Source organism: Lepisosteus oculatus, chromosome 6, assembly GCF_040954835.1.
Source record: "Lepisosteus oculatus isolate fLepOcu1 chromosome 6, fLepOcu1.hap2, whole genome shotgun sequence".
NCBI lineage: Eukaryota > Metazoa > Chordata > Actinopteri > Semionotiformes > Lepisosteidae > Lepisosteus > Lepisosteus oculatus.
In genome coordinates this window covers 25,882,905-25,905,157 of record NC_090701.1, presented here as the reverse complement: position 1 = coordinate 25,905,157, position 22,253 = coordinate 25,882,905, and the positions used below count along the sequence as shown (strand labels likewise).

Genomic DNA, 22,253 nt, shown 5'->3' with positions numbered 1-22,253 from the left:
CTATTAAATTTGCACATTGAGATGGAGTATTATTTGCCCATTCCTGCTAGCAAAAGGGCTCAAGTTTGGTCAGGATAGTGGGAGAGCAGCAATGGACAGCAAGTTTGAGTTCTTGCCACAGATTTTCAATGGGATTAAGGTTAGGACTCTGATTGGGCCACTCAAAGACATCACTTTTCCTCATTTTTAAGCGACTCTAGTGTTGCTGTCCTGTTGAAAGACAGACTTCTTCCCCAGTTTGAGCTTTCTGGTACAGGGTATCAGGTTTTGTCCAGGATTTGTCTGGAATGCGCACCAATGTAAAGCATCCCCATAACTGTTTCTACCACCGCTATACTTAATGGTGGTGATGGTCTTACGTGGCTGCCATGCAGTGTTTGATTTGTCCCATACATACTGCTTAGCATTCAGGCCAAGCGTTTCCTCTTTAGTCTCCTCAGACAGACTTTCTGTCACATCTCTGCAGTATTTTCTAGATGGCGTTTTGTGAGCTCTTTTGCAGACAAGGATATGGATTTTTTTCAACCAAGGCTTCTTCTTTGCAACCCTCCCCTTTTGTGTAATTCCTTGGAGATTGTTGATCTATGTACGTTATCTTCTGTTGCAGCCACTGACTTCTGTAGCTCGTTCAGTGTCGCTAGCTTCTTGTCTGGCAACTAAGTTTAGGGGGATAGACTGATCTTGATCTGAGCGATAAGTCAGAGATTGCATCTCTGAAGGCATGCAAGTCCCTGTTTCCCAAAAAAATCTAGGCACACATGAGCCAAATTGAGTTTATGAAAGGAAAACTGAAGGAGGTGTGCTTGCATTGTGCACAGGCTGATGGCAGAGTGGCGCTTTTCCCGGGGAGTGGAAGAACAAACCAAAGCATTTTTGGACGGCTTTAATGAAGTGGTGCCTCTACAGTGGCTACAGTACTTTGATGAAAAGGAGCTGGAGGTAAGGTTGAAAAGACTGCCAAACTCTGCATACCAATACACCTGCTCTCCCTCAGTGCGATTTCCCTGGTGATGATCTTTATGCATAGATCATTCCACAAAACCTAAGCAGAAAAGTGGGATTTTGTTGCTTGACCCTTTCCAATCTTAATGGAAAATTCACCTGGGTGGTTTTGGTACTTTTGAGTTTAAAAATTGTAGTTATTCTTTCTTAATGTCCACCTGACTTGACTTTGCAAAAGTCAACCAGTAGTGAAAAATTGTCCTTAAATCTAAAAATTCTCCTGGCCTTAGAACCTTAGAAGGCAGTCTTTAAATTCTGTGAAACTCATTAATTCAGTCTCCCTATAGTGTACATTTAACCTCCCTGAAAATTGGAATTTTCAATTCCATCTGTTTAGACCAAGATGGAATTGCAAGGAAGCACAAGGTATAGAGCTACCAGATTTAAATAGAATGCTTTGGCATCTGTGCATTTTAACTTTTGTGGTTCTTGTTGAGTAGGTGTGGAGCTGCTTTGCTATTTGGAGACTCTTGGTGCAATGTGTGTAATGAAACTCGGCTTAATGTGCAGAAACCTTTGTCCTTTGCATTTTATTACACCCCCTTTAATATGCAGTTATTATAGTTACAGTCTGTGCAGGTGGTGCACTCTAATTGGTGGGAATTAAAAGGGAATGTGTAGGTTATCCTGACATGCTATTGTGAAGAGACTCCTTGGATCACCGGGGAGGGTTTGTAAGCAGAGCTTGTGTTTTTGAAGGTGATGCTGTGCGGAATGCAGGAGGTGGACTTGCAGGACTGGCAGAGAAACACAGTCTATCGCCACTACACCAGAAACAGCAAACAGATCATCTGGTTCTGGCAGGTGTGAAACCCATAGTACTAGAAACAGACCCTGAACACCTTTTTAAAATACAGGGAATGCAAAATATCGCTGAAACTGTCAGTCTTTGATCAGCCTATAGTAACTTCAGAAGTTTGCACCGCAGTCAAGCGTTTCCACAATAGTGCGCAAGACATGAACTGTATATATTGAAATTGAGTAGGATATTGATTCATCAATGTATTTCAGTGATATTGAAATATCAATATTGTTTTTCAGACGAGACTTTGAGAAACATGGTACTTTCAAGTGACAACGCAATTGGAATATTAAAAAAATATATGTCTGGTACTCTGTACCTGCAGAAACAGATATATTGCATAAATAATTTTTCCTGGTCTTTCTCACTTTTCTGTCATTCCCTCTCCTTTTTTCAGTCTTGCTCCCAGTTAAAGGAGAGGGTGTATTAGCTTATTGAGGGAAGCAGTTCCAAAATTATATCATGTAGTGCATATTAGCAGAGAATCATAAATAAGGCACAATTAAAATGTAAAAAAGAATAAAAGATCATGATCATGTTAGGCAAGTGTCTCTCTTCCTCTCTGGGCAGTTTGTGAAGGAGGTGGATAATGAGGTTCGTCTCCGACTGATGCAGTTTGTCACGGGCACCTGCAGGCTACCTCTTGGGGGTTTTGCTGAGCTGATGGGTGAGTTGTTATTGTGGCATCTGTAGTGACCATTAAAAAAGTGAATTGTAATCCCAGTACATCTCTTATTAAACTTGTATTATGATTTTAATTAATTCTGTTACATTAGATAAAAGAGGATACCTTATAAACAATTAATGTTAATAGACATGGTTTGGGCAATGCAATTCAGGTGTCCTGAAATACGATTTATCTGTTTGGTTGAAAATATTGTAATGTTTAATGTCATTTTTATAAGTACAAAGGACATAAAATATACTACTAATGCAAGTATCTTGCTTAAAAGTACAACAGTAGCATCCAACTGTATATTTGAGCTCACAACCCTTCTAAAGTTCAGATTCCTAACAGGAATTATTTGAGAAATTAGATAAGTCAACCATTAATCTATGTAAATATGCATTCGCAGTCAAATGTAAATCTTAAATGTGTGGAGCTGAATGTTTTTCGATGTACAAAGTCCTCATCTATTGAAGGGACATGAGGCAAACTGGCCTTGGAAATCAATAATGATGATTTTTCATGGCAATAAATGGAAAGAAATAAAATGATCATGTCCTTTTTCTGTGACTATTTTTGCAGTGATATTTACAAGATTATTATGATTGTTTAAAAGTGTATATCCGTACAGTAATGGCCCTTGTATTGACTTGCTTTTGTTTGTAATTTAAGTAGGAAGAGAAACTTATTTTTTAGTTTCTGTCCGTTTACCTGGGCTCTGGATGTTGGTTTCTTTCTTCCTTAAAGGGAGCAATGGTCCTCAGAAATTCTGCATTGAGAAGGTGGGAAAAGACACATGGCTGCCCAGGAGCCATACATGGTGAGCATGTCTGTTACCACAACTCTAATACAAAACTTTTTGTAGCCAATACTTAAAAATTGTGCTGCATTCATTACTGTGTCTCGTGTCTTGTCATTTGGTGTCAGGTTGTAGTATAAATTCATAATGAGTGCTGCAGAGGAGAAGGTGCAGAACTGAAAGAACACACTTTATGCACACTTTTATGCTCATAGGACAGCTGTCTATGCTGGTTGAGTGAAGGCTGAGTGCCAGCCACAGGACAGCCTTGTTGGTGCTTTGGAATTCTCAGCAGTGTCCGTGCAGAGGAAAACAGTTTTTTCCATGTGATTTCCATATAACATAGTTATCCTGCTTTCATGGAGTTGGAAAACTTGGCTGTCCTCAATTATTTAATTTTACATGTAATTTACATTTATTTTTAAAGAAAGGCTGGAACACCATCAGTAAGATTAAACTGGTGATCAAGGCTATTAAATTTTATTTAGAACAGACTCCATAAGAATTTTTTGTTTTAAATATATTTTCAGTTTCAACCGACTAGACCTGCCTCCATATAAAAGCTATGAGCAGCTGAAGGAGAAGCTCCTGTTTGCCATTGAAGAGACAGAAGGGTTTGGCCAAGAGTAGATGGACTCATGGTGGAAACAGAACTCAGAAGAGCAAAACTTCAGTAATGTACCCAGCCAAGTAAAAAAGAAAATCAAGTTGCACAGATACCTACTAATGTATATAAGCTATTTTGTCATTTAAAACTGTTTTTTTCTGAAACTCATCTAGCAAATTTCCCTTCATTCTGCCTCATAAATATGCAAAACTTCCTTTTAACTGTATGTTTTTTCCCCCTTCAAAAATGGGGGATTTTTTTTTGGCTGGGTTTCAGAAGAGGAGCTACGTTTAGTTTATGGCTCTAGTTTTATAGAGCTCAAAGGTGACTGGTCATTCTTGGCTGGCTTCTTTGTTTTCGGCTGTGCACTTTGGATTCACCCAGTTCCCTGTCACTCTAGTGGTGTTTCCCCAGTGTTCAGCTCTTGCATGGCTGTCTGTAGCAGTGCTTGAAGTCCAAGACTGCCTTGGGGAGTAAAAAATGCTGCTGGCCTATTGGGATGATATTCTCATAATATTGATAAGGTCTATGTGCAGGAATGGGTGATTTTCTCTGCATCTACATTAATAGGGATGTCATGTCTAGTTAGAGCTCTGTGAACCCTCTCTCATATCTTTTTCTGTATTCACTGGTACTTTTTCATATTTGTTTCCCTTTTATTTGACTATGCAGTGTAACATTTACTTCACTGCTTGCTACTTGTATCTGTGAGCAGTGTTGGAAATGTTGCCATTAGATCTCTGTATCTGACTGGCCATCACATGGCAAATGTTGTGATCAGAAGGGAAAGTGAAAAGAATGAAGCTCACCTGGCCTTGTTTCAAGGCATCACTGAAATTAACATACCTTGTCTGACATAAAGATAGAGAGCTCTGTTCAACATGGCCTTTTGTATCCATCTAAATTTTCTTCTACACATGGCTAATCTTGTGGTTTATTGTGCTTCATGCCTTGATGATGACCTCATATTTTGCAGGTGGGATAAGGCTTAGATTGCAGCTTGACTTGCACTGATTCAGTTAGTAAATATTCCTGGAAACATTTAAGGTTTACAGTTACTAAATTTAATCCAGCAATTGCCACATTTCTATGCAGTTTTCCTAAACTTATATTCAAATGAAGGTTATAATCCAGTCAAAGCCATCATCAGTTTGGTTTATCATTTGGGTATATGATAAGCTCTCCCACTGTACGGAACAAACAAAATGAAATTGGTAAGGTGTAGCGAGATTCAGCCCAGGCACTGTAACCTCAATTTATTTTTTTTCTCTGAAGAATGCTGCGAAAATGGTAAGATTTCACACTGCAGATTTAACTCAGCTCTCCTGTTTGTTTATTTTCTCCTAGCTAGGTCTAATGCTTTTTTAGCTTTATTTTCAGAAAGGTCAAATAGAGCTCTTGTGTAATTTCTGCCCTTGGTGTTCTCCCCTGTACTACTCCATATAGTGGGTTTACTGGGTTCAAAGACCTCATTCTTTAACGCCACCTAGCATTGTAACATTTACGTAGAAATGAAGTATTTGTAATAACCCATCAAAAGCTAATTTGAAAATCTGTGTAATAAAAACTTTATTGCTGCATCCTGAAGATAAGACATTTTTGTTAAAGCCAATCACAAATTTGTTCACACCTAGTGATGCTCTAACTTGGCAAACCTTAAGAATATATAGAAATATAATCACTAAGTCTGTATAAATTGTTTAAAAACATAAGCACTGTTAGTTTCAACCAAATTTCTATGCTCTGGATGAAGTGTACTCAAATTTATTTATCAAACAGAATTCATGTGTGCACTTATATTAAAAAAATGTATGATTATCACTAGATTTAATAGCATATCTTTCAAAATGAGACATACTTTGATAGGAACATATTTTGTGGATCCTTAATCTTGTATTTAATCAGTATTTTGTGGATCCTTAATCTTGGGTAACCTTCCTGCACCCTTTTTATAGATTTAGGCTGAACTACAGTGGCATTTTAGATGATCAAGAAGGCTGAATTAATGTTGTCGTAACCAACTGATTGTAGACTTTATGTGTGTTTTGGATTGTCCACCTGCTGGTGCATTTGCAATGAAATTTGTGCTTCTTGACACACAGCATCAGGTTTTGTCTGTCCTGGCAAACATTGAGACATTCCCAGTTCTGGTCTCTTTGTGGACCTACCACATTACCAAAGGAAAAACTGCAGAATTACATTTATGGCTTTTGTGTGAGCAGTCTAGAGGGTATGACTAAGTTATTTATTTTAACATATGCTATTGATATGGTACATTTTTAGTTTTGTAATTGTTGAATTACACACCTGCATTTTCTCAGCTCAATTAGATTTTAAATACATTTTATCCAGGGTGACTACATTTGGAGGCAACTGTCAAAACGTATCTCGTTTCTTGGTTATGTGTGTTTAAAGGCATCAGCTTGGGCTGCCAGCTTTTAATGTTTATTTCTTTGGTTCACAATTGAAATAGCATTTTTAAACCATATTGAATTGCACATATCTGATGAAACAGACTAGTGACCACATTATTGTTTAATAAATCTAAAAAAATAAAATAAATGGCAAAGAAATGAATGGCAGGATTAACTGACAGGTAATTAACAGACATGCATTATTTGAATTTACTGCTGGGGAGGACATACAGCAGTCTGCATTTTGAAAAAAACAAGAGTATAGAGGCTCATTTAAAGTTTCAGTGGTAATTGCCTTCTTAGTTTAAGACGCATTTAAAGACGAATGGTTTTGGAAGAAATAAGTATTAAAATTTGCAGCCCTGTTTATATAAGCACATGTGAGTCTGAGAGCCTGTAGCAGTCCTGGTGGAGAGTGTAAAGCAGTGTGAGTAGGAGCTCTGTTATGCAATGCGCTGCTTTTCTTTTAAAGGAACAGGCAGCCCTGTCTATCTCATTTAGTAGTAACTAGTGTAAACAGTGGTTCTCAGCCCTGGTTCTACACTCTTTCTGCTGTTTTGTGTTCCATCTTGGCTGCTAATCACCAGGGCGAATTGCTGCTAGTAACCTATTTGTTTTTTTTTCTACACTTAGACCTCGGTTTCAAAAATATCTGAATACAGTGATTATCCTGTTTCTGGGTATCCCCCATCTGTTCTGGTTTTGCTCCAGCTGAGTTCTTACTTTAAGCTCAAAAGATTAACTGAAATGTAGCCAACTGGACTTAATCAGAAAGAAAAACCACTGACACTGCTGGAGTGTCTGAAAGTCCTGTTCCCATCTGTGTCTGTTCATCAATTGATCAAAAATAATGAGCTGTTAAGATGGGAAATAAAGGAGCAAATTCTTAATTAGCAGGTTAAAGAAAGGATTCATTCAGTTCTGTATGCTGAAGTTGTTGGAAATAATGTATTTGAAACCAAGGACTGAGTGCAGAAAAAAATCTACACTTGCAAGCAGATCGGTTGTAGCCACCAATTAGTACTGGTGATGGAAAAACTCAGCAGGATAAAAAATTATCAAGACAGACTCCTCCAGTACCAGGATTGTTAACCACTGAGTTTCTAGTAAAATAAGAGTGCTCAGGGGAAAGCAATATTTCACAGTATATCTTTGTTGCACAAACGTTTTTTTTTATTAGGTTACATAAAACTATTTAACCTGAAGAAAAAATGCTGACCTTCAAACATCACAATGTAGTGTCTTGGGCAGCAGTGAATTCTTGCCACCTTCGCTCGCTCTCTTGAGGTGAGATTACCATCAGTGCAGAGGGAGAGATTCTTTCATATGGCACAAAGTACAATAAATTAGACTGATGGATAAATTAAAATATTAGCTTCAATTGAAAATGGTAAGACAGAACAAATGTATAAATAATATGGAATGTAGTTGTTATTTTGGTTGAGGTGTTTGTAGAATCAATACACCCAGTAGGACTTCAGATTGAAAAGTATTAATTCTAAAGGTGATTGTAACACCTTTCAGAAGCTGCATATAAGTTAATTACAGTGTATTAAAAACATTTTCGTTTCTTTATAAATAAGACTGTTTTTTTTAAGGCAGACCAGCTCTTGAAACCCTTATCTAGTGTTGGGAGAAAGTGTTATTTCTGTCACTTCATCAGTAATTTTCCTTGGACTCCACATCACTCACACTAAAAAAACAAGTTACATTTCCTCAGCTGAAAAAGGGTTAATTATGTAAAAAGTGGACTTTTCAGATAGGATTAAATATGGAACAAAATGCGCAGAAAATGTAGATGAATACTTCACAGAGGGGTTTGTCATAGGCCTTTTGGTCAAACGTGGCTTCTGTTATCTTGATTTCAAAAATATTGTACAAAAAATTAAAGCAACCAACATTGATACTTCAAGAATAAAAACTGATGTTCTGGCTTCCTACTTGCTGCAGTCTCTTTTTGCGATGTAAAACTGATTTTTTATTAAATAACTATTTTACTAGCAAAAAGGAGACGGCTACAATTTGTTTGTTGCAAGAGGACACAGCTATTGAGATGTAAAATACAAGTTTTACCTTTTCTGGTTAAGCTGCAATATCTCAATACCTGCCAAAGGTGTAAGGACAAGTTTGCATTTGAAAAGGCAGATTTGTTAATGTTGCATGTTTGAAAGTTGTACAAAGTCTTTCATTACACTCTGTAATTTCAGTTTGAAAATAAACAACATCTTGGGTTTCAGAGGAAAACTTTTAAGGTTGAGGGAATCTGCATTGTATGCTGAACTCTGGTCCATCCTTTAAAAAGGTTTATTGCATTTCATAATGTGAAAATACTGGACTGCAGAGTGCAGATACAGCTGCTAACCATGCAGTGAATAGAGCCTAATGTTATAATGCTTCTTTGACCTTTGTACTAATGCATCCTCAGAACCTTGACTAGGCAGTTGTTGAGCGCAGTGTAATAAGTGTAATGCTATGTAGGCAGTGCACTGACTTGCACTCTATAAGATTGGCGCATGTAGTCAGTTTGCCAGTTCAGGAAGGGCTTATAGTTTACTTAAACCTATCTACGGGACTCAGTGTCTTTTTCACCGTACTGCTCTTAAAGGTAGTAACAATGCAGCGGTGTTTTCCTGTTGCAGTAACGATCTGCTTTAGGTTTAAAGGAGTCCGCTTACATTCATTTTACAAATTTCAGCTTATTCGTCTTTTGCTATGAGATAGTTTGTGTGCATATTTGACTTCTTGTCACACAGGTGTTAAAACAGCAATCTGAATTTTACCCATTGATTTAATCTGTGTACTGATTTTTAGACTTAACATTGTCTGTAATTATGGCTTTGACATCTTCACATGCACTGAGCTGTAAAACATTGTCTGAACTGAAATTCAGAGAAGACTGATGATAGTGCTTTTGGGTTTTCACCATTATTGGAGACTCGGTGCAGCCAAGGATAAAAGACATTCTAGTGTGCTGGAAAATTCCTAGCACAATGTTATTCAGTGTCATGCAATTCATTTTTCACATTACAACATAATAGTCTTTTTGAAAGAATAATGTTCATACTGCATTAATTGTGTCATGTAGATAGCCCCCAAGTACAGTACAGCTTTTCATTGTGTAATTTCAAATATGTAAAATAAACTTATATTTGTAATTACATAAAAATCAAAGATCTTTATATTCCATCAGAACCCTTAGTGTTAATTACAGTAAAAACTACTTTAGGTAAATTGTGCTTCCTAAGAAGAAAAAGACAATTGTAAAATGTACTCTTTATATCAAAGGAATATATAGCATACAGTTTCATTACATTTTTACAGTCCCAGGAAATTGATCTTTTGGGGTTCTGTGATGTATTATTTCTATCAATGACAAAATACTGTAACATATCAAATGTAGTCAACACTGTAAAAATGTATACTGTACAGCTCGAGCTGTTTAAAACATGTACAGAGGATTTGATTTTATTTTTACCTGCTTACCATCGAATGATTTGGTTTTTAAGTAAACTTGTCCTATAGTTAAAAATTGGGTTAAAAATCTTTGCTCAGGATTTATCTTGTTGGATTTTTTTCAGACCTGCCTGTGGAAAGAACCATATTTAATAAATGTATCTTGACAGTCTTTGCATTTGATATTTTTATTTGTTCAATTGTGTGGGATAAATAGATCTTTAAATCCTCTTTCTAGGATAAAAATAAAAAAGCCTCCTACCTCATCTTGATGCATTCTAGCTTGTCAATTATTTAGAATTGCACAAGTTGTAAATCTTTCAGAAGCATTTGCTTCATAGTGCAAGAATGCAAGTAAGTGCAAAAGACACAAGTGGTGCCTACCAGGCTGTGCCAATGTCCATTCCTCTTATAATTGTGAGTAACATCATAGCCTTTCAGATCAGTCCATACCTACATTTCTTTCTGATTTCCACCTTGCAACTAAGTTTGGGCAACGTGGTGTAACTTGGGTATCCCATACTGTCCAGACCTGGCCTTGTTAGTGTCAGAGATGACAAGATCATGCTGCATAGTGGTTTATATACTGGTGGTAAAAAGTAAGCAAATTAAATTGTTCGAGCATGTTCTGTGCTTCTTTGCTTGATTTAAAATATACTAGTCTAGAGAAACAATGCTACAGATTGACATAACTAATTTACACCATGAATAAAAAAAGTTTTCAAACATTTCAGTTTACTAAAATATAAAAGCAATTTCTTCAAGAAACTCTATGAAAATGTGTGATATGGCAGTAAGGAAATTTTTGGATTTTGGATTGAGATTAAATTTTAACTTAAATCAATGGTGTGCATTGCTTAATTAACATTTTCCGTGCCACATCTTAATGTAGGGTTTGTCTCTTGGCACCTTTGCCTGTCTTCACATTTGCTTCAGAATTTGCAGCTTAATTCTAACATTCCAGTTACACTCTGACACGCTCTTCAGATTTTCCAAGGACATCACCAAACTGGTGGAAAAGGGGGTATTTAGTGTTTCCTCAATTAATTTTGATACAGCTATTATCATTCATGCCATCAGAGTTTCATACCAGTGTCAATTCCTGTCCTGAGCAGCCAGACCCCTGTTGCCTGAAACAGAACCTAATGGGTCTCAGTGATGGTGAGCTTCAGACTAGCAAGCATGTGCACATAGAGACTGACTCTTATTAAAAGATTTAAAATGCTCTGATAGAAGTTATTGCCTGTTGGAGACACTTTTGAAAATAAGTTTATTAATACAAGAAAACCATGATTTTCATATCAGCCAAGTTTGGAAATTGTAGTAATGTACAGTATGTACCATGAGAATCTTTTGCTGAAGGTCTTGATTCCCAGCAAAAGCTGAGTCATTTTGTTTTATTTCTGTAACAAAACCACTGCATGGACAAATTGCTACATTAGGTAAAGCATAGCCAAATAAAACATTTGTAATTGTAATTCAATGCTGTTGAAGTTAGAGCTATATATGTAAACAAAATAAGTATTTCATATATATATAAACTGTGTATATATGTGAATATATATACTCCAGAGGGGAAATGCTTCAGTGAAATTTGCAAAGGAATGAGTAGAAGTTAATTTCACATTGAAAAGTAGAAACTGTAGTAGGTAAGTGGGACATAAGGGAGGCATAAGCAGAACAAAAAACATTTGAGAGTGGGTAGGAAAAGTGAGAAAAGAGGTCAGAAGGTGTCACAAATATGCAATAAAGAAAATATTTTCTTAAAACCTGCTAGTTTAGAATTAATTCTTCTGTAATTAAGAATCTAAAATGTCTTGGTAAGGGCATAAAACAATTTAGAAAAAATGTTATTCATGTAGGTAATGAATATAGAATGAGATCCAGTTCTTGGATGGACATGCTGTCAGTTATTGAGTTTTTTAAGAAGGTCAACTGCCTCTTTATGAACCTAGAAAGAAGGAAAAAATGTCAAATCCCTGGTTGATGGCAGTTTATGCAGAAAAATAATTTCTGCAATATAAGGGCTTTCTTGGTTATTTTCTCTTTTAACAGTGAACTAAAATACAGCATATCAAATCAAGAGGCATGACCAAGGGGAGTTAAAGGGGAACCGCAACACTATTTTTACATTTTGAGGTTCTAATGAATTGGCAATGATGAGTGTATTTCAAACCACAATGAAACTAACAGGTACATGGTAATGTGTACAACTTCCAATTTACATCACAAAAGAGAAGTTTCGACATACAATATGCATAGTGCCATATTGCTGTCTGCGATTCAGAAGGAGGCAACAAAATGTCTGGTGACGTGAAAGCAGCCCTATTACATTGGAAACATGTGGACCAAGTGGATTTTGCTGATATTAATTTTAATATTTTCATGAAACCAACAAAAGGCAATGTGTTTTTAGCTACTTTATGTATTACAAAAAAAGAGCAACCTGCCAACCAACTAAAAGTTTCATTTTCAAGTTTTTAAAAAGTGCTCCATCGTTTACATTAGTGGTTATTTCATGGTAAACCGCACTCTGAAGAAAAATTCTAATAGGACTTATATTTTTGCAGGTATTGTTGCCGTTGCCTCAACAGCTAATTTGAAAGAGCACAACTGAATTGAATTCGACAAATCGACTTCAAGACTTTTGCCGACAAATAATACTTGTTAACACATTATGCAGATCTAATTCTAATTCGAAAATATCTGGGGTGAAATATCTGCTGCACTGTACTTATTCGATTGTACATCACACTGAATCGCACCAAGAAATGTGTCAATGGGACCAACATCAGTGCCCAAGTTTATCACCCATCTCTTAGCTAGTTGAATATCCCGTGGAAAAGGAAACAAGTTAGACTTTCTGGTGATCTGATCATTTGTTTAGTGTGCGACCATCGTGTTCTGAACAGCCAAATACCTGACAGTGGCGCATCATTTAAAATATATCTATATATAGTTCTAAAAGACAAAAAAGGATTAAAGGTTTCTCATTTCCTTGCAGTGCCTAATGAGCAGACATGGCTGCTTTCATGTCACAATTCTCTCAAATTCAAAATTATCAGTCTGAGAAATTGGGACTGCCGTTCCCCTTTAAGAGTTCCCAATGCCTTCTGTCTTAACAGTAGAGCATGTTACTTTGTTTCATCAAAGCACCAGATATTTATTTTAAAAAGGACCAAGCTGGGAGGCACTTGGTACACAGAGACTACACCACAAGAATCAGACTCTCCAGAAGTGATCTATATGTGCGACTATCAAGTATCTCTGACTAGCTGACGCTGGGCTAAGACCCAGATTCCTACCTGCTTGTCTTCCTCCGTGTGAGCTGGATAGTCCCTGGCTTTAGAAAGCCACATCCTGGCCTTCTCCTCCTCTTTCAACATCATGTAGGTCTTCCCCACCATCAGCAAGTTCTTGCTATAGAAATTGCAGTCAACTGCATTGGGACAGGCAGGGGAAAAACAAAAATGAAATCAACAAATAGGATGCATTCCTCCTTTTACATCAAGTGGAAAGCATGATGCAATTAAATTAAGGGAATCTTGTCATAGAAACATAAATAGAGCATATTCAGAAACATACACGGATAAGTAAGATTTCTCATTGTAAATGTTAAAAGCTTTTGGAGTTTTAAGTACATAAGCTTTGTGTGTTAAGGCTCAGTGACCTAATTATACTGTAAGGTTTGCTTTTTCAGTAGTTCTTTAAAAGCTTGATTAACACATTTAGGCAGAACCCATATTCAGACTGCATCTTGGGCACATTACCGAGCTGCACAACCCAAACAATCCCACTACACCAAAACACCAGTGGATTTAAATGCTCTTGAAAACTATGAGGCGTGACATCACAATGACCCGTTCAAACCCACTTGATGTTAGTGTCACTGGGCAGTAGAAACAACTGTCAAGATAACAGGGTTTTCAATTTAATTCACCAAAACATTCAGCTAAAACCATATCCTATAACAAAAGCATATTCTTCCTGGAGCTTATATGCAATGACTTTGTTACAAACAGGAACAAGTTTGTTATCAGCCAGTAGAAGCTTCCTCATTCCTAACATTCCATTATGGATTCCACAATGTCTTTATTTCTATGGATGTCTAGAGATATACTAGTACGTAAATCTGAGCACACTAGAAACATCATTTGTTGTACACTTGCCACACGAGTCAGAGACATCTTCACCACTATATGGTCACATTTCAAATGGAATGGGGGAAAAAGCAAGTGATCCTACTCTCCCTTGTTTAAGAGTTAAAATGCTTTATATAGCACATTTGTTTTAAACACCTGTTTACTGGAACAGCATACATGACCATTAAAACTAACCACTAAAGATAAAAACGCTATTGTTCTAGCTTAAAGTAGATCACTGAAAAAAAAGACCATTTGAATAAATGTTTGTTGCGGCACTTTATTCAAAATTCCTTTTTTTTTTTGGTGTACTTGAAATTTTCACACCTAGCATAAAGTCCAAAAAAACAAAGTGCTGATACTATCTAATTAAAAAAGAAAACCAGGAACATTACTAATAGTGAGATTTTCTCAGGTCCTACACTGTGTTCTCCAACTTCTCAATTTAAACTAAAGACCCTTCAGCAATTAGCTAGTTAAATGATCTGTCAAAAAAAAACGTCTTAAACTCAAATACTGAGTAGAGACTGAGTTTTTGCTATTCTTTTGCTGAGCCCCTCCATGTACAGTATTAAATGTTTACCAATACTTAACTGAAACAAGGTACATTCAGAGTCAGACAATACTATACCTTCACCTATAGATGGATATGAGTGAACAAGCATGTGTGAGAACCATAAGGTTTTCTCAGTTTTAAATGATCATTTTTTCTTTCATCATACCTTCTTCTGCCCTCAGGAAGAAACTTAGAGCCTGAAAAAGTACAGAAGGATTTGATGTTAACTGAAGTATTTATAAAAATCAAAAATACAGAAAGTAGGCAAAAGAAACCACAACTTTTTCATACACTACTGGTAAATTCCACATTGGGTTGATTTGAAATTCCAATTAGTTCTATCACTTGCTTCATTACAGAATTATTAGAACCCTAAATGAACCCAGGTTCTAGTCCCTGGTTCTAGAGCCTCCCAAACCTGCTGTTTTCATTCCAGCTGTCTCCTTAACTGAACTCCGAAGAGGTTAACTCAACTAAGAGGTTGGCTGACTGGAGTCTTTCCTTCTTTAAGTTTCTTTTTTCTGCTCAGAAGTTGGAGATCCTAGCTTTATGAATCCTAATAGACAAAACCTCCAAATGTTTAGGAACTGTGAACAATTATAGGATTAAATAATTAATCATAATATTAGGTTGGGTTAAGTGTTCAAATGTGTAAAAGAGATCATGTGGAATAAAACCCAGCAGATGCGGAGCTCCTCAGGACCAGGACTACCAGCTTCTGGTGTAAATACCTTGTTAGACCCTGCGTGTAACCCCAGAATAAATTACAGGTCACGGTGTCTTCCTTTAAGAAAAATAAATATGTTTTCTAGTACCCAGTTAGCAAAAAGGTACCCAAACAGCTTTTGGAAATCTTGACAGATTGAAATGAGCTTTGTGAAGTTGTCTTCCAGAGATCACCCAATGCCCTGTTTTACAGGGTTTGCTTAAAATGAGTGAAAGAAGGTTGGTACTACAATGATACAGGAATGTTCCAAAGTGTACTAAATTCCTGCAGTGTTTCATGAAGAAGGGAGGGACACTGAGACAAAGTGCACATGTCCTCACCTCTTCATAGGTGGAGCTGGGAGGAGAGGCGAAGATCATGGCTGCAATTTTGTGCTGGTACCAGGGCAGCTCAGCAAAAGCAAAACACCTTTAAAAATTGAATTTATTAAACCTGTTAAGAGTACAGAATTTACCAATTTGGTAAGGCATTTTATTTTTTTCATTATTACCATCTTTTAAGAGGGATAAAACACTTGTTTTGAGAAGTCCAAATAAGTGCTGAAAAGAGTTATTAGATTATTGAATATGAGAAAGCAAATCACTCACCATAGGCCAAGGATATGGATTGAGGTAGCATCTTTAGGATTCAATGTGATAGCTTTCTAAGACAAAATACATAAAAATACTGTTACATAATTATAATATACTTATTTATAATATACTTACCTACTGCCTGGTCTCTCTCACACCTGAAGAAGGCTCCATGGCCGAAAAATTGTGTTTTCTCTCCTTTTTTTCAGCATGGAATAACCTATGACTTGTTCCTTTGCAGCCTACGCATGCTAACGCAACTACCCACCTGAACTAATTATAATATATATAACACTAACATTATTACATCTACATAAAATCAATACAATTCCAAGAATGCTACATTAAATGCTGAAAGCTTTTAACTATCTTAATTTAAAGATTGTAATGAACCAACAAGTACTGAATTTTAGATCTTAACAGACTAAAGGCAGAAAACTCACCTCCAAATGTTCTCTTATGACGTAAGCATTTCCAATCTTTATCTTGGTTCCTTCATACTCTCCAATGTCACTGAGACATACAGCATACCACTGTTATAACAACAGACATAGCAATAACTGGTTTAAAACAAGTACAAAAGTACACTACTTTCACAACGGAACACATTTCAAATACTACACTTTAGGAGACATACACTTTTTTTCAGACTGTTTTGAGAAAGCATATATAGGTATATTTGGGACTTATTGCTATTGTTTCCTGAACAACTGTACCGACAGAGCATGGGTGTGCATTAACATTTTTAAATGACTCTCTTGGACCAGGTGTTATTTAAGATGACTGCATGTCATATACTGTGTATCCTTTGACAGTAAAAACACCTCTTGGAGCAATGATATTTAAGTAATGCAAATTACTTAATTACAGAAAGAGACGTACTGTATTTCTGAAAATTAAATGCACTGGAAAGAAGGTGAATAGAAGCGTTGATTTTCCTTTTTGCTGGAAAAGTTATCCTACAAATTGATAGGAATTTTACTAATTCTGCAAGTCTCTGGTTTTACTTGTACACAGTATCCATGTAAAAATTAAAGAGGTCTTGTATTCCCTCTCTGACAGAGAAGCATGCTGTCAACTATTTTAATGTTGTGTGGACAACTCTTTTGGAAAAGTTAGAAATGCAATGAATCTCTGAAGATTCAAAGATAAAAAGAAATAGTCATGTTTTTTTTTAGTCTAAGTAAATCACTCAGAAACTGCAGCTTTCACATTGTACAAAACAGCAAGAGAACTATATGGTGAAAGGTAGGAAGCCTTGTGATGGAATTATCCGGACAGCGGCTGGAAGACTGTGATGAAGATGGGATAAGATGTGTAGGAGCTATGAAGCAGAAACATTACATATGCCGTATATGTTACATAGGCTATGGGAATAAGGACCCCAGGATGCCTGTAGTGTGAATATTGTGGCAATATTGAGCAACATGGGCCACAATCCCACTTCTCATTAGTCTTTGTAAGCTGTATGAATATTCATGTTTTTAACTTTTGAATGAGTAAATTAAAATATATGTTACTAACATACCCAACGATGTCTAAACATGTGGAGCTTTGAAAGTACCAAAATGAACTCATATGTGCTGCACTTGAGATTTTGAGTTCTTCATGTATTAAACACAACATCTCACTTTATGGGCAGAAAAGCAGGACTGGTTTATCTCTAGTGCCTTCTTGACGCAGTCAAAGGCCTCGTACGTCAGCCTCTTCTTGTCCTCTGTGGAGATGTGGGACTGGAAGGCCAGGTCTCGTGTGGCTCGCGCCAGGCGCCACAGGAACTCAGCATTGTCACTGCGAAGAGAGAAAGCACAACTGGCACTGGCGGGACAATGATTTGAAAGGGGGAGAAAAAACAATATTTTTCTGGGACTTAAAAGAAAGTGAAAGCACTTAATCTTTTAAGTATTGAATAAAGATGAGAAGACCTGATATAGATATGAAAAATCCTCAAAGATATTGACAAACTCAACCTTGCAGATTCCTTCAATATGAACAGCGAAACATGAACACGAGGGCTCAAGTGCTACAGGCTACCCAGCCATGTAGCATGAACACGAGGGCTCAAGTGCTACAGGCTACCCAGCCAGGGTTTTGACTTGCTGAAGTCAAAACCCTGGCTTCTTTCCAGGGTTTTTCCAGTCATTTTTAACATTAAATGTCTTTTCTCCATAGTTCAACAATTTATCTTAAGATCAGAATTACTTTAGTAGCAAACACTGCACATCAGGAGCTTTTCAACAACTGCAAGCTTTTCCAATGGTCAAGAGTTGGTTCCAATGGTTGGAAGACCGTGAAGTAATGTCTTTAAGCAAGGCAGAATGATTCAGTTCAGTAATCCAGGGCCCACCTGTCTTTATACTGAACCAGCAGCTGGTATAGCTTCTCAGTCTCTCCACAACTGTAAAGGTAGTCAGCTTGTTCAATTACATCCTGAGCTGGAAACAAATGCAAACAACAGCCACTGTAAAGGTCTGTGTGGTTAAGGTGACTAACACCAGTTTCTAGAAGTTTCTACAGTTAATTCAAAACAAAAAAAATATAATTTTCCTTCAATGCCTAAAATATGAACTAGTAACATATTCTGCACTACAAACTACAATAGTTTGCCTGGTGTTACACACTCCTGCCTAACACCGTAACAACCTTTTAAATGTTGAGTATAATGTTAACTATAATGGTATAGTTCATTTTCCACAGTGGATAAAACAGGCTATTTCACAGAAAGAAAATGAGAAGGACAGACTACGCTTGTGATAAAATAAGACATGCTGATCAAACTCCATCAAAATAGTAAATACATGAAAAGCATGATGTGACACAATCTAAAATCAAAGATTATACAGAAAAAAATATTTTGGGACACCTGATTGCTGGCATTAAAGCCATCTGATGTAACATACATCATTTATTAAATTCATTGTCAGAACATTTTCATGGCTCGTTTGCATAATATCAGAGTGTTGTACTTAGTACAGAAAATGTTTAATTTATAAACTATCACTGCCAAGATAGCAACATTATGTTTTGTCGCCTGTCCCACACATCCCAAAATGTGCCTTTATTTATGGAATTTTTGTCAGTTTGCTTCACAAAATGCGTGTCCAATCCAGGTCCTGGAGTCACAGCCTGTCTGTGGGTCATAACTTAACGAGCTGGTTTCTGGCTTTCTGACCATTTTTCCAGCTTTTCCCATCTCTTCAAGTGTTTCTGCTTTAAAGAAATCTTTAAAGATGTAAATACTGAACTGTAAATACTGTTAGCAGCTCTCCAGGACCACGTACAGACACTCCTGCATACAGCATAATTGTCTGCATTTCCAGTTTCACAGTACCTTTGTCAAAAGCATGAACTACCCCTGAGCCAGAAACCAATCTGTAGGCTTGATAACCCATGAACGACAGGGCTGGCAAAGTCACCAGGAATGCAGAATTCCCTCCGACCTGAACAGAATGGAAAAACAGAGAAGTGAAACATTACAACTACTGTAGACGAACAATGCTCTTTAACAATCCCCCTCTATAAATTGGCTTAATTACTCTGCTCTCCTCCCCACTGATCGCTGATGTGTGGTGAGTGTTCTGGCGCACTATGGCTGCCGTCGCATCATCCAGGTGGATGCTGCACATTGGTGGTGGTGGAGTGGAGTCCCCATTGCCAGAAAAGCGCTATATAAATGTAAGCAATTATTATTATTATTATTGTTATTATTATTATTATTATTAATAATAATAATAATAATGTTTAAAAACACACACAAAAAAGCAAACACTAAAAAGTGAAAAAATGAGAGTCCACTTTGACCATGCAGTCCATTTTAACCAGGCTAACGAATCCACAGCACTCATCTTGACCGATAGTAGCCGGTGCTATGCCAGAACTCAGAAGCAACTCTAATTCATCGGCTCTGCGCCAGTTAATTTCCATGTACCGGATAAGGACAGAGTCTTTCTGTTTTAGTATGAGTAACCTGGCCATATTAAAACTTGAAAAAAGTGTAGCATACAAAACCTACGCAATTTTAGCCTCTTTTTTCGTCTTTGTCTTGAATGCTCTACAATGCACAATGTAGTTCAATTACGCACAAAACGACCCTTGGACTTGCAGAAAAATACCGAATTAAGCAAAATCGACATTCATTTAGCTCGTGGCAAGACAAAAATTAACGATTACTCATTTATTTCAGATGTTCTTAACGTTATGCACTTTAGTTTTTCAATCATTAACAAAAAGCATATTTTCCTTTAGGAATGATGTTTTAAAAACAGTATTTCGGCACTAGCTAGTTAAATTTATCATTGTGTTATTTAAAAAAAAGTAATGTGATCGTAACAAACAGTTCCATTTACCCTATTGCAAAGAAAGTGCAATTTGCCTGAACACGTTTCTCCTGTGGATCTTTTGTCTGAATAATGAAGTTTACAGTTTTCTTGAGCGTACACAGTCGTTATGATCACAGTCGGTAACATCGCTGTAAATTGTAGTATACGATTCAAATGATTGAAAAAAGCAATAAAAGAGAACCACCCCAACTCTAAATTATACAGTGAAAAATACTTTAAATAAAAAACGAATTGGAAAATTAGATCTACAGGTTTCACACTAACTAAACGTTACATTTCCACGCTAGCAGTGAAAGATAACTGCAACACATCACAACACTTACAGTCCGTTTCGCCCGGTTGAAATAATACAGTATGCTACTGACTCTCCCGCTGCCCAAGATAACGTTGGGCTTTAACTAAAAGCTAAATACTACCGGAGCCTAACTTCAGATCTGTTAGATTTAACAGAAACACAAATTACATTTTTCAGGAAGTATTTGTTGCGGCTTATCCAGCAAAACGCGGAGTGTGTCTTGGTTCTGCAGTGCCCACCACCTGCAACCAGCAGAGTCCGCACAGGCAGCCGCATCAACGCCGACCCCGCCATCCCGGCTGTCAACCTCAGAATGCTGAAGCGAATGCAACTCAACAGCTGGTATGTAAGGAAGCTGGGCTGGACTACAGTCCCTCTTAGGTTTCTTACGGCTGGAAACAGAAGTCAGTTTTATAGTTCCCAGCAGTTCCCTGTCTGACTGTTTCTGTTCGCTTTTTTTAAAGGATAATAATAATAATTCCTTGCACTTATAAAGCACATTTCTGGACACAGGATGATGAAGCCACTTCATAGATGGGGATTATTAGCAGGCCATGATTGGTAAAGACCTATGGGAAATTAGGGCAGGACATCAGATTTTTAATGACCACAGAGAGTCAAGACCTCAGTTTTATATCTCATTCAAACAATGGTGCCTTTTTACAGTATAGTGACCCTATCACTATACTGGGACATTAGGCCCCACACAGACCACAGGGTGAGCACTCCCTGTTGGCCCCACTGACATCTCTTCCAGCAGAAACCTTAGTTTTTCCCAGGAGGTCTCCTATCCAGGTAGTGTCCAGGCTCATACAGTATCTGCTTAGTATTAGTGGGTTGCCAATGGTGAGTTGCAGGGTGAAAATGGCTGCTAGCATCTTTCTCACTCTGGAAATGTATGCAAGATCATGATTTATCTTAGACTGTATACCCTTTTAAGAAACGGTGAACTGCCATCAAGCTTCATTTTGAATTCTTCATGGCCTGGTATTTCTGCAACATTATTTTAGGAAGTTATCGATTGATGAAAAAAATACCTGGAAAGCCTGCCAGTTTAAGTAGTAAAATCCCTTTGCATTAATCAATTTTGACTGTTGGGGAAGAATTAGTGTCAAAGTAGTATTTTTGTCCTCTCCAATTTCTGATTTCCACTGTGTCAGAGCTTTGTATGCAGAGACACTTGAAAGAATCATTGTTGTTCCAGTTAACTATATAATACCATATTAATATGACCATTTTAATTGCTAGAATTACAATTGACAAATAATGCTGTAGCATAAGGTGGGCATATTCAGGAATTGCTTAAATGAGCGATGAAGGAACAGTGTATCGCTATGAGCTGCAGAAAGGTAGAATACAACAATTGGGCCCATAACCAAATTTTGGACATATTGTACATATTTATTAATTATAGTACATGGGACTAAAAAAATTAAAATGACAGCTCTTGCCGACGTGAAGCAGTTGAATTTTTTACATATAATCCTAATAAACGCAGGCTGTAGTCGACTCGAGTCATGTACTACTGATAGCACTTCACTGTACTTGAAATATGCTCATATTGGTATGAATAAGAACTCTAGTATACAGAATAAATTCCTTTATTTGATCTTAATTTAGGGTAAGAAAAAAAAACAAGAAAACGATACTGAAACATAAAATAGCTTGATGATACATGTTTATTCTGAAATGGACAAAAAATGGAGACATGTCTAATTGAAAAGTAGGCCTGTGGGTACTTGTGTAGACGGGAGTGAGACGGACAGTTTGTCCAGCTGCTGTAACGGGGACTGAGAGGCCTGAGTTATTGCTGTGTTGTTTGGGTGCTCTTGATTGTTTCTGTGTTAGTTCCGCGCTTTTAATCTGGAATCAGCTAG

General features: G+C 37.0%; 2 protein-coding genes across 3 annotated transcripts in view; one reads left to right on the top strand and one right to left on the bottom strand.

Annotated features, from left to right (window-relative positions):
- The window catches only part of LOC102695344 (NEDD4-like E3 ubiquitin-protein ligase WWP1), a 47,726-nt gene extending 37,810 nt beyond the window's left edge, over nt 1-9,916 (top strand). For both annotated transcript variants that reach the window (XM_015354424.2, XM_015354425.2), the window contains exons 21-25: nt 819-939; nt 1,702-1,806; nt 2,375-2,471; nt 3,219-3,291; nt 3,801-9,916. In XM_015354424.2, the coding sequence (XP_015209910.1) occupies nt 819-939; nt 1,702-1,806; nt 2,375-2,471; nt 3,219-3,291; nt 3,801-3,900 (496 nt within the window). In that variant the 3' untranslated portion in view covers nt 3,901-9,916. The remainder of the gene's footprint in view (nt 1-818; nt 940-1,701; nt 1,807-2,374; nt 2,472-3,218; nt 3,292-3,800) is intronic.
- A 1,079-nt stretch (nt 9,917-10,995) lies between these two features.
- On the bottom strand, nt 10,996-20,715 carry rmdn1 (regulator of microtubule dynamics 1). The gene is made up of 10 exons (XM_006634330.3): nt 20,545-20,715; nt 19,073-19,181; nt 18,089-18,176; nt 17,373-17,532; nt 16,185-16,274; nt 15,757-15,812; nt 15,490-15,577; nt 14,609-14,639; nt 13,050-13,183; nt 10,996-11,695 (listed from the first exon to the last, which is right to left on the bottom strand). Exons 1-10 carry the CDS (start codon nt 20,668-20,670, stop codon nt 11,651-11,653), a joined length of 927 nt encoding a protein of 308 aa, XP_006634393.1. The 5' UTR covers nt 20,671-20,715; the 3' UTR covers nt 10,996-11,650.
- Nucleotides 20,716-22,253: the final 1,538 nt, after the last annotated feature.

Excerpts from the sequence above, each read along its gene's own strand:
- rmdn1 (XM_006634330.3), bottom strand. The coding sequence starts at position 20,670 with ATGGCGGGGTCGGCGTTGATGCGGCTGCCTGTGCGGACTCTGCTGGTT. Across the intron at positions 15,578-15,756 it reads ATCCATATCCTTGGCCTATG|GTGTTTTGCTTTTGCTGAGC; the intron begins GTGAGTGATTTG and ends CAATTTTTAAAG. Across the intron at positions 13,184-14,608 it reads CTTCCTGAGGGCAGAAGAAG|TTGACTGCAATTTCTATAGC; the intron begins GTATGATGAAAG and ends GTCCCAATGCAG.